The 12315-nt window shown below is 50.9% G+C and overlaps 1 protein-coding gene across 4 annotated transcripts in view; it reads right to left on the bottom strand.

Moving 5' to 3' along the window:
* The window catches only part of BCL7A (BAF chromatin remodeling complex subunit BCL7A), a 40355-nt gene that overhangs the window by 26676 nt on the left and 1364 nt on the right, over positions 1-12315 (bottom strand). Inside the window, exons 1-3 of one of the 4 annotated variants that reach the window (XM_057746268.1) lie at positions 10307-10422; positions 2035-2785; positions 1531-1626 (exon numbers count right to left, since the gene is read on the bottom strand). In XM_057746268.1, the coding sequence (XP_057602251.1) occupies positions 1531-1622 (92 nt within the window). In that variant the 5' untranslated portion in view covers positions 1623-1626; positions 2035-2785; positions 10307-10422. Of the gene's footprint in view, positions 1-1530; positions 2786-10306; positions 10423-12315 lie in introns of those variants that run through there. The other 3 variants (XR_009055153.1, XM_057746269.1, XM_057746267.1) reach the window with 3 other exon arrangements.

Genomic DNA, 12315 nt, shown 5'->3' with positions numbered 1-12315 from the left:
TCTCACGGTTCTGAAAATTCTTTGTCCCATTGGAGCCAAACCCAGCCCTCCGCCGGGCATCCGGCCATCTGCAGACAGCCCTTTCCATAGGAGGCCCGGGAGCACGTGGACTTTATTGATTTTCCTCTTGCCTTTTTTGTTGGGTTTGACTCAGAAAGGACAGCTAACTTGTGACACGGCTAGACTGGAGGCTCGCCCCCAGTGGTTTTGAGAGACCGAGGCGTTACTCGAGAAATGACACCCCTAAACATAAACAGAGCCCGCCACGGGGCCTGCCGGGTTTCCAAGCTTTAAGTAAAGGGTGAGGACGAGCCCGCGGGCGCTGACACTCGAACGTCGCGGCGGCTCCTCTCCCTCCCTGACCCTGGTGAGGCCGTGGGAAAAAAATAATAAAGTTGAAATCCGGGAGCGGGGAGTTTTCAACAAGTCTGCCCCAACCTGGCGACCGGCTCGCGCCTCGGGCCTGGCCCTCGGGCCGATTCCGAGACAGACCCGGACGAGGCCGGGGAAATGTTCAGTCGCATTAATCACAACCAGGCCACGCCGGACGGAATCCACCGTGAGCTGGAGAAACCCGCGCGGCCAACAGCGAGTGCCCCTCGCCCCCCGCGCAGAGAACAAAAACAACGGCTCTCTCCGCAAAACAAACACGAGCTGCCGGGTTTGCACCCGCAGACGCGGCCCAGGACCGGGGTCTGGCCCCAAACATCCGCTCGCCCGGGCCCCGACGCCCGGGTCCATGCACAGCGGGGCGGGAGGGGGGTCGCCCGGAGCCCCGCGCCCCGCGGCCGCCGCCGGCGTTTCCTCCTCGCGCTCGCCCCCATCTTTCTTCCTCGCCAAGAGCCCTCGCTCCAGGCAGCCCAAAGCGCTAAATTTAAACGGCTCGCGCTCTGCAAACTCCGCAGACTCGAGGGCGCCGGGCCTGGGAGGCGGGGAGCGAACCAGGCAGCCAGCCGGGGCGGGAGGGAGGGAGGGAGGGAGGGAGGGAGAGAGAGAGGGAGGCCCGGCGCGGGCAAGGGCGCGGGGGCCGGCGCTGCGCCGCCCGGGGCGCGCGGGGAGGAGACGGAGACGGCGGCGGCCCGCTCGGTGCCTGCACAATGGAGCTCGGCGCTCTCCCCTCCGCCGCCGGCATCGCGGCCCCGGCGCGCGGGAAGCCGCTTTCATGTGACTTGCACAAAACGAAATGGCTTCTGGGGCCGGCCCCGAGCCCCCCTCCCGGGAGCCGCGCGCCGCGCCGGGGACTGCCCGCCGCTCCACCGCCCGGCCCCGGGAACCCGCCGCCTCCAGGCTGCCGCCGCCGCCGCTGCGCCAGGTGGGCGAGAGGCGCGAGCGCACCTGGGCAGCGGCCGCGGCCCCCGCCGCGCGCAGGTGACCCGGCTCGCGCGCCGCCCGCCCTCTCCAACTCCCGGGCCCGCGGGCGGCCCGGGGCGCTGCGCCCCGCCGGCTTTTTGTATCTGGTCTCGGGGTTCGGGGCGGCCGCGGCGCCGAGCCGGCGAGCGAACGAGCGAACGAGCCGGCGCCTCCGCTTACCATTTGCGCACTTTCTCGATAGCCGCCATGACCCTCTTGATATCATCTTTGGCCCGGCTCCTGGTCTCGGCTCGAACCGACCTGCCCGACATGGTTCTGGCGGGGAGAGAGAGGCTGGGGGAGCGCGCCCGCCGGGTCCTGCTCGCGCTCCGCGGCGGCCACACTCGCGCCCGCCCGCTCACTCACTCACACACAGACACACACACACTCGCACACATACACACACACACACACAAAGCCTGGTGCCGCCGCGCGCCCAGGGCCCAGTGCGCAAGCGCCGGGCGGCAGCTGCACCGAGCAGGGGGAGCAGCGCCGCCGCGGCCGCGGGTAGTGCGGCCTCCGGGCGCCGCCGCCGCGGGGCAGCGCCGCGAGCCTCTCCGCCCACCCGGGGCAGGCGCCCGCGACCGCCGGCTCCCCGCGGAGGCGGCGAGGGGCGCCCGGCGACCCCCGGCTCCCGGCACGCGGAGGGGAGGCGGGCGGGCGGACGTGCGCGCGGGCACTTACTCGGAGGCCGCAGGTGCCGGGGGGCTCTCCCCCGGAGGGCGGGCCGGCGGGGCGGCCGGCCGTGGAGGGGGCGCGTTCCCGGGGAGCCAGCGCGGCAGCCCATCCGCTGCCCCGGGTGTGTGGCGGCGGCTGCAGTGATGCAAGTTTCCTGCGGGGCTCCCGACTTGTCAGAGTTGAAGGCGCCGATTCGGGACGCGAGGAGCTCTTGGAAAGAGTTGAGAAACGCGGACCTCTGCTGGCCCTCTGCCCGGTTTAAATACGCTAGCTAGGACGTCGCTTCCTTATCCTTCGTCCTTTTGGAAAACTGGAGTGGGAAGAAAGGTACCTGGGGTGACCACGAGAGACAGTCGACCTTGCTTATGAAATAGCTTTTGGCGCAGGAAGAGCTCAATGATTATTTATCACCATTTCAACAGCGGCTCTTAGACCTTCTCCCTCTAGTGATAAGTTGCCCTCGCCATAAATAAGGTGAGGGGGCCCACCCAGGGGTTTCTGTCCGAGATCCACGATTTGAGTTAAAGTCTAAGGTGAGCCCCAGGCTCAGCCCAGGTGCTGCTACGGCACAAATGACCCAGGCAGGTAAAATGGACTGGCCGGCAACAAGAAGGACTTCTGGGCTGGTTTCTTCCCCATGGTGCCTCAGGACAGCTCTGCACGAATCTACAATTCCAAGATAAGCCAGGTGCCCCATCCTTGTGTTCAGCTGCAGCTAAACCGTCTTGACCAGAGCCAGTTCTTGCCCAGATGGAGACTGGAGAAAGAGAATGACCTCGTTAGCGAACCCAGTGCCTTGAAGATCAGCTAACCCAACATCAGTCATTTTACATGGGGGGGGGGAAACTGAGTCCCGGGAAGTTCAAGGTCACAGCCATAAGCTTGATGTTTGACTCCTGTTCATTCTAAAACCAAGCCCTTTTCCCCTGAGGTTTCAGTTTGGTGGAGTAAAGCTTCTGGCTACATGGAGTGGAAGCTGCACTGCAGACCTTCCTAGGCATGTCCTTTCACCTTCTCGAACCTCAAGTTCCTAACCTGAGGATTACATGGGAAAACATGTACCGGGGGTCATAAAACAGAGGTCTCATATCATTGGCCCTCTGACTTACCTGGCCAGCAGATACATGCTTAAGGGTACACAGAACTTTTTAAAGCATAAATTTAAATTAAAAATAGGAAGAGAGATTGAAACATCCAAATACTGAATAATGGACAAATGGGCATATCTATACAATGGAATATTATTTAGCCATTGTAAAGGAATGAAGTACTGATACATGCTACAGCATGGATGAACTTTGAAAACATCCTAAGTGAAAGAAGCCAGTCACAAAAGGACAAATATTGTATGATTTCACTTATATGCGTTATCTAGAATAGACAAATCCCTAGAGACAGAAACCAGGTTGGTGGCTGCCAGGGACTGCGGGGAGGTGGGAAATGGGGAGTGACTTCAAATGCGTACAGGGTTTCCTTTTGGAGTGATAAAAAAAGTTCTGAAAGTAGATAGTGGTGATGGTTGTACCACATTGTGAATGTTCTTTATGTCGCTGAATTGTACGCTTTAAAATTGTTACAGTGATCAATTTTACGTTATGTGTATTTTACCATGATAAAAAGAAATCCACATATCCAGCTTCTCTAGAAATAAAAGACCTGCAAACTGGGCCCCAAGTGCCACATGGCAACAATCAGCTGGAGCTGAGTAGCCCTGTGCCCCTCAGATAAAGCTCTTCAGGTCACCAAAGTGTGTCACCCAGTCACTGTACTCATTTGTGTTACCACATGGCCCCTGAAGGTGTTTGTGTTTTTGATCTCTGATTAAACTGTAACGCTCTCTACAAATGTTCTTTATACATCAAGTGTGGCACTTTTTATAGTTTCCTGTCCCCTGCAGATATTTTTACACTTCTTTCTTTCAACAAAGCACAGTTGTTTTATAGTCTGTGTCTGATCATTCTGATATTTGAAGTGTCAGAGTCAGTTTCTGCTGGTTCTTACTCATGGTGTCCAATTTCCTTGTGATCTGCCTGGTTCTCTTTGACCTTGCTGGACATTGTATTTTTAAATTTGTTTATAGGGGACTTCCTAGATGGTGCAGTGGTTAAGAATTCGCCTGCCAATGCAGGGGACACGGGTTGCATCCCTGCTCCAGGAAGATCCCACATACCGCGGAGCAACTAAGCCCATGAGCCACGTTCAGGGCTCGTGGGTCCCTGGACTTCCAGGTGATGCCCATATAGGTTGCCTAAGTGAGTGAGACTGTTTGCTTATAGTACCCAAGGTGGGGTCAGTGATGTGCTGCAGCTGGCTGGCAGGCCCGCGCTTCTCAATTCTGTGTTCAGTGACCTCATGTCAGCAGTTCTAAATCACCCACCGCGGAGCATTTACACTACGGAAATTGGCAAATGCTATAATACACCAGGAGCCTTTCCCAACCCCACCAAGAACTGGTGATAAACATCTACCAGCACAGCACTGGCAAAGCTCAGTGGGGGTCCCACATTATTGTGGGCAAGGTCTCATCTCCCACCTAGTGTGGACCCTGGACTTTGATTTCTGATCTCTTGCTTCAGAAAAGCATTCACACTAAAGTTCAAATATTCCAGACTTGGCAAATATCTACAGGGTTCAAGTGGCTTCCTTGCCGGATTAGCTTTCAGGGTTCTCTTTTTCCTTCAGTTTCACCTGTTCCTACTATCTTGTCAGGACGTGGTTGCTGTTAGGATGTTTTAAAATGTTTTCTAGCATATGTTGTAGCATTTTTTTTTTTTCATTTCATTTTATTTTTTTTATTTTTTGGCACACAGGCTTAGTTGCTCCGTGGCATGTGGGATCTTCCTGGAGCTGGGATCGAACCCATGACCTCTGCATTGGCAGGCGGATTCTTAACCACTGCGCCACCTAGGAAGCCCTGTTGTAGCATTTTTAATTGCTTTCGGCTTGATGGTTAGTCTGAATAACTAGTTACCAGGGACTGGAAAGTCAAGTTCTCTCTGAAAGTTTGTGATTATTTTAGACATGTTAAAAGAGTGATTGTGGGGTTGCAGAAATGAGTTATTTAGTTATGGCTCGTGTCTTGACCTCTCTGTGCCTCATCTGTAAAATGGGGATGAAAATAAGACCTGCCTCACAGAGTTATGTGAATTAAAAACAGTATTTGTCAGGGAAGGGGGTGGGGAGGGATAAATTACGAGTTTGGGATTAACATATACACACTACTATATATAAAATAGATAGCCAACAAGTACCTACTATATATACTATACCTACTTACTCAATACTTTGTAATAACGTATAAGGGAAAAGAATCTGAAAAAGAAGATATATATACACACACACACACAAACTGAATCACTTTGCTGTACACCTGAAACAACGCAACATTGTAAATCAACTATACTTTGATTAGAAAAACCCCCAAAAGCCAGTATTGGTCAAGAATTTAGAGCAGTGCCGGCACACAGTAAGTGCTAGATACCAGAAAGCATCTGTTAAATAACACACCTGTATGATCTTTGCATCAGTATGCCCCACACTAGGGATTAAAGTCAAGCTACTCTTCCTGGGCTGGGAAATTTAAACCTTACATCACTCCTCCTCCACCGGGATGAAGGCTCATTCACCAGGGGTGGGGGGTGGAGGGGAAGGATAACTCTGGAACAGAGATGGAGACGTGATTGTGAGGAAAGTGCAGGCCCGGCTCTGGCGCTTCTGGGCAGCCTCCGTCTTTGCCTAGCAACTTGCAGCCGAGTATCGTTTTCATAAACAGAGGTGCTTTGGTGTTTGGGGAGCAGGTCATTAGCAAGGCCCAGCCAAGGGGGAAAACTTTGAAGGGAACACTCCAACCACAGAAGGAGATACAGTCCCTTCCTCGGAGACAGGAACAGAAAGGATGAGCTACAGAGTCTGAAGCCTCCTTTCTTTCACAGAAGATGATGCTACCATCCAGTAGTCACACAGCCAGTTAGCAGAGTTCTGGCCAAAGCCCCGCTGTCCTGTGTCTCTGGACCAGTGCTCCCCACTCCACAGTCATGAGAATGTGGACAGTTGTAAAACCGCCCCATGGGGGTGCTCTCAGGACCCACCTGTCCCTTCCCCACCCAGACGAGATTGGTAAACAGTTACCAGCACGCCACTGGTGTAGCCCAATGGGGTCCCACATTATCATAGGGAAGGCCTCCCCCACAATGTGGACCTGATGATGAATTTCAGATAGACTGGGGAGCCCTTAAAAAATTTTTTTTTGATAAACCAAATACTCTGATTTGCTTCTCTGCCTATTTTTTCTTGCCTATAATTACAAGACTTAAAATGGTCACCAGCTCAAATACTAACAGATTGGCAAGTTGTATAGCCATCCATGCAGCCATGGGCTTGCCTAAAACTTGGGGGTCACTTGAGGCCATATGAAAACAAAGAGATAGTAGATATAAAGTACTTCAAAAGACGAATGTGTTCAGAGGTGAGACAGTGTGATGCAGACGCTCTTCTAACAATGAAATGATTAAACACAGAACGTCCGGTCATGACCCAGTAACCTGGAACAGAGCTGGAATGCGTCTACCAATGCACTTGGTGAGCTCTTAGGTCAGGAATCCAGGAGGCTGCCCGAATGTCTTCTCGCGCGCTCCCACATAGGCAGTCATTTTGGCCGCCCAGCATCTGAATGCCCTTCCTAGTTCTGGGTGAGGCTTTGGGGGTGGAGGCTGCCCGCTACTACAGGAGCTAGAGTTGCGGGGGTGGGGGGGGGCTGTCTTACTTTTCTCTCAGGGAGTTAGGTCCTGGGCATAGGTCCCAGCCTTACCCAGTTGGTGGTTGGTCTAGTGGGTTTACTTTCTTTTTTATTGAGGTATAGTTGATTTACAATATTATATAACTCTCAGGAGTGACTGGTTCCCCTTTCTCCACATCCTCGCCGACATTTGTTATTTGTGGTCTTTTTGATGGTAGCCATTCTGACAGATGTGAGGTGATATCTCTTTGTGGTTTTGATTTGCATGTCCCTGATGATTAGTGACGTTGAGCATCTTTTCATCTGCCTGCTGGCCAACTGTACGTCTTCTTTAGAAAAATGTCTAGTCAGGTCTTCTGCCCATTTTTTAATCGGGGTGCCAGCTGATTGTTTAAAATAATAGCTTTATTGAGCTATAATTAACATACCATAAAATTCACCCTTTTAAGGTATTTTTTAGTATAGTCACAGAGTTGTTAAACCATCACCACAATCGATTTAGAACATTCTCGTCCTCCAAAAAAGAAACCCTCTACCCATTTGCTGTCATTCTTTCTCCCCCTAGGCAACCAAGAGTCTATTTCCTGTTTCTACGGATTTGCCTATTCTGGACATTTCACATAAACGGAATCATACAATATGTGTCCTTTCGTGCCTGGCTTTTTTTATTTAGCATATTTTTAAGGTGCACCCACGTTGTAGCATGTATTAACACTTCGTTCTTTTTTATGGCTGAATAATATTCCGTTATATGGATTTACCGCAGTTTGCTCGTCCAATCATTCATTGATGGATATTGGGTTGTTTCCACTTTTCGGCCATTATGAATAATGTAGCTATGATGATAAGTATACAAGTTTTTGTGCAGCTGTATATTCTCATTTCTCTTGGCTACATACCCTGGAGAGGAACTGCTGGGTCATATGGTAGCTCTATGTTTAACATGCTGAGAAACTGCCAGACTGTTTTCCAAAGCAGCTGCATCATTTTCCGTTCCCACCAGCAAACATATGAGGGTTCCAGTTTCTCCACATCCTCATCAACACTTGCTATTGTCTGTCTTTTTCATTTTAGTCTTCTGCAGGTGAAGGGGTATCTCATTGTGGTTTTGATTTTGACTTTGATTTTTGAGGGCACGTAGGGCCATTGGAGAGCCTGAGTATTGGAGGCACTGAGCTCCCAGTGGTGGCAGCGCCACTGGTATCCTGGCTGCCATTGGTCCCTGGTTCAGGGCTTGCTTCTCCAGTCTCTCCATTGAGCCTATGAGTTACCTGATAGTCTTCAAATAAAGTCCCTTTCCACTGAAGCCAACCAGAACCAATTTCTATTGCTACAAGCCAAAGATCATGACTGATACCCTATTTAAGCAGTCCCTTAGTCTGTATACTTATTTAAATTCATCCTTCCTAAATGCCTTTTCTCTTGTTGCAATCCTTCACTTCTCCCCAAACTACTGCAATAGTCTCCTCGCTGTGGTCCCTTTCCCAGCCAACCCCTCTTGCCCATCACCCAGCCCTATGCCTCTGAGATGCAAATATGATCCACTTCTTCCCCTCCCCTTTAAATATGTTTTTGTTTTTTGTTTTTGTTTTTCTTTCTTTCTTTTTTTTTTTTGGCTGTGTTGGGTCTTCGTTGTTGCATGCAGGCTTTCTCTAGTTGTGGCGAGTAGGGACTACTCTTTGTTGAGTTTCGCAGGCTTCTCATTGCGGTGGCTTCTCTTGCTGCAGAACATGGGCTCTAGGCGCGCAGGCTTCAGTAGTTGTGGCTCACGGGCTTAGTTACTCCACGGCAAGTGGGATCTTCCCAGACAACAGATTGAATCTGTGTCCCCTGCATTGGCAGGTGGATTCTTAACCACTGCGACACCAGGGAAATCCCTACCTCTTTCCTTTAACCTCAAGTCTAACCTCCTTGATTTAGCAAGGCCATCCATAATGTGACCACTGTCTTCTCTGGGTTGCTTTCCTGCTACTGCCCCCAGGCACCTCTTAGATGGGCTTAGAGTGCCTCATTTATGTAATTTCTCCTCCACCTGCCCTGATCGCCTCCTCCTTCCCACCCCATCTGCTCTGGATTCCCCTATGTCATATCACAAAATACTGTAATTATTATTGACATGTCTGTTTCCCTTGCTACAATGTAACCCTCTAAAGGGGAAGAACCAGGCTTTCTGCCACACTGTATCTTAGGTTTAGCACAACAGCAGGGCACACACAGTTGAACTGAGCTCACTATTAGAGGATCTGGCATAAGTTACTGCTATTCTGTCATCTACCCTAGAACAGTGAAAAGGCAGAGGTGACTGACAGCACACTGAGGAAGGGGTAAGTGTCGAGCATCTGTTGAAGCTTCACTGTACACCCGGCTGCCTTCGGGGACACCACCAGCGATTCAGGGGACTGTGTACTTAGACGTGGTTGTGCACGAAGGGACAACAAGATCACAGAGAAAACTGCGGTTACATCTTTTTAAAATGTTGAAATCCCTGGAAAACTAAGAAGGATGTATTGATGCCGACTCAGGGTTTAAGGTTTATGGGGCTGAAACCCACTGTGAGCTTTTCCACCTTTGTCCAATGTCACATGCAAGAACACACCAGCTTCAGGGCTGCCTCCTCTCAAGACATCTATTTCCTAGGATCCTCTGAGTGGCAGCCTACCCCATATCAAGACTCTTTGAAAGTGAATGAATGAGAAAGGCCAGATCATCCTCTTGAAGACCTGGCCTCCCTCCATTCCTCCTACCCATCGCCCACGTGAAAACATTCCTATTCAGACTCGTGAGAAAGGACCATGCAACGGTGGTGCTGAAGGAACACTAGACATTGTTCTAGACCCCTGTGGACCTCGCCTTGAGCCTACATTCCTCTCTAGGGTCTGACCCACAAACCTCTGGTTCACTGAATGCTTCCGGCGTTGGTGATACTATCCCCTCGGTCTGGAAGGTCCTTCCCACTCTTTCCATGACTGTCTCTTAACGTCCAAGCCTCATCTTCGGAGAGACTGGACCTGATCACCGTAACTAAAGCACATTTCCCTCGTAATGGTCTATCTCAAAGGGCCCAGGCTCCTCCTCTATGACTGAGCAGAGTTTGCAATAACATAGTTATGTGTTTGTTTAACACGAGATCCCCAAAGACAAGGGCTGTGCCCCTCTTGTCCACCACTGCACACCCAGCCCTGCCACAGTGCTGGCCCACAATCTTTGCTGAATTCGTGAATGGACGGATGAAGGAAGCCCATCTATGAAGCAATCAGACTCACACAAAGGAGAAGCCGGCCAGTGCCTTAGACAGGACCTACACCTGACGTGCCCTCTCTGCATCAGACCCGGGGTCCTGGGTACCACCCGCTGCCCGCGTCTCCAGGAGGGACACGCTGCCAGTAGCACCCTTCATAGCACACACCGTGGTGTTGTCTGAAGTGCTTGTGGTGACTGTTGTAACTAATCTTGCCCCCTCCCAAAGGAAAAACCCACTTGCTTTAAAGAGTAAGATATACAAAACTAAGCACCATGTTTACATTGAAGTGTTTTGTGACTTACGATCAGCAAAAAAGGAGCAAACAGGACGAGTGCGGGGTCGAACACAATGGCTCGTTCCCTTCCGTGGAGGCGACCTCGGTATTTAACTTCCCTGCTCACAGTCGGTGATTTCAAGCTATGGAGAGAAAGGCAGGGTGCCAACAGTGGAGAGTGATCTCTGGGCCCGATGCCTCTCACCTGGGCATTGCTAAATACCCATTGCCATCGGGAGAGGCAAGAGGCCTGCCTCGGACATCAGCAGCTCACGAAGCATGATAAAGAAGCCTGCTAATCACTGTCCAGCAAGGTTGGTCCCTACGCCCAGCACTGCACGGTCCTGGAAGGATGTTGCATCAGTGCAGGTAGTATGCGTGTGTGTTTGTGTGTGTTCACTATTCCTTTAAGCTAAGCTAGCGGAGGGTAGGTATATGCCCTATGAGTAGGGGGGCAATTTACTGTTGAGTCCCAGTGTCCTGTCTCTGTTTATCACAGTCAGTTTTGAGCCGCTGCCTGCAGGGAAGCCTCTGCCAGGGAACCTCTGCCATCCAGATACCTTGAGAACACGGGCCAAAAACCCTGGGGTCTGGGGCAGCCATGGTTTTAGGACACAGAGCTTAAAAAAAAAAAAAAAAAAAAAAAAGCCCCTTTTTGTCTGCATTGTCATGAAGCACATTGGGTTCTAGGAGGATGGGCGGCACATGAAGTAACCCAGAAGCACAGCCCGGACTGGCTTGAGATCTGAGAGGTGCAGGGCAGCTCCTGGGAACGATTCAGGGGTGGCTGAGGCAGAAAGGTAGTACAGGTTTCTTTCTTTTTTTCTTTTTCTTTTTTGTTTCTTTGGCCATACCTTGTGGTTTGTGGGATCTTAGTTCCCCGTCCAGGGAATTCCCTCATTTGTTAAATATAGTTTGGCTGGTTTTGTTTTTTGTTTTTTTGTTTTTTGGTTGCAGCACGTGGACTCCTTAGTTGCGGCATGTGAACTCTTAGTTGTGGCATGTGGGATCTAGTTCCCTGACCAGGGATGGAACCTGGGCCCCCTGCATTGGGAGCATGGAGTCTTAACCACTGTGCCACCAAGGAAGTCCCTAAATAGTTTTGATTTTGAAATATTTTAGGTTTCCAGAGGTAGTACAGAGTTCCCATAGACCCTTCCCCAGCTTCCCTTGTGTGCACATATAGGCAACCAAGATACATAGATCGAAACTATTAAGTTTGGCACAACAATATCAACTGAACCACAGACTTCCTCTGGGTTTCACCAGGTTCTTCCTAACGTCCTTTTTTCATTCCAGAAACCCAGGATCCTGCTTCACATTTAGTCATCCTGTCCCCTTAGTCTCCTCCAACCTGTGACAGTTTCTCAGTGTTTTCCTGTTTGTCACAACCTGGGCATTTTCGAAGAGTACTAGTCAGGCGTTCTGTACAGCTGCGTCGAATCTGTAAAAATCTGTTGGAAAGAGTCATCGTAGCCTATGACGTGGAGCAAACTCCAGCCTGCGGGACAGACCTAGGATGCCGCCGTGCCTGTGTGGTCCACAAGCTAAGAATGGTTTTCACGTTCTTAAGTGGTTGAAAAAAAATATCAAAAGAAGAAGGTTTCACGACACATGCAAATTCTCATGAAATCCAAATTAACTTCAGTGACCACAAATGAAGTTTGATTGGAACGGGGCCACGTTCGTTCTTCTCCAGGCCAGAGTCTGAATGGCTGCGCTTGTGCTCCAGCAGCCGAGCTGAGGCGTCCGACGGCCCACTCGGCTGCAGATCCCCACTGTTTACCCTCTGGCCCTTTCCAGAGAGTCTGCTGGCCCTGACGCAGCCAGCCTGTGTGGGCCAGATTCACTCGGATTCAAAAGCTACATCAGCTATTAAAAGAGCACTGAAGCTTCACGTTCATTCAGTCAGTCGTTCCACAAATGTTTATCGAGGGCCCTTTGTCAAAGATTGCAGAGACCTCTATTTGAGCAAGTGTTAACTGATGCTAAAACCCTGCAGTTGGGAGAGATTAATTCTCATCAGACGTCTTCCCG

Source organism: Hippopotamus amphibius, chromosome 8 (genome assembly GCF_030028045.1).
Source record: "Hippopotamus amphibius kiboko isolate mHipAmp2 chromosome 8, mHipAmp2.hap2, whole genome shotgun sequence".
NCBI lineage: Eukaryota > Metazoa > Chordata > Mammalia > Artiodactyla > Hippopotamidae > Hippopotamus > Hippopotamus amphibius.
This window is presented reverse-complemented; position numbering and strand designations above follow the sequence as displayed.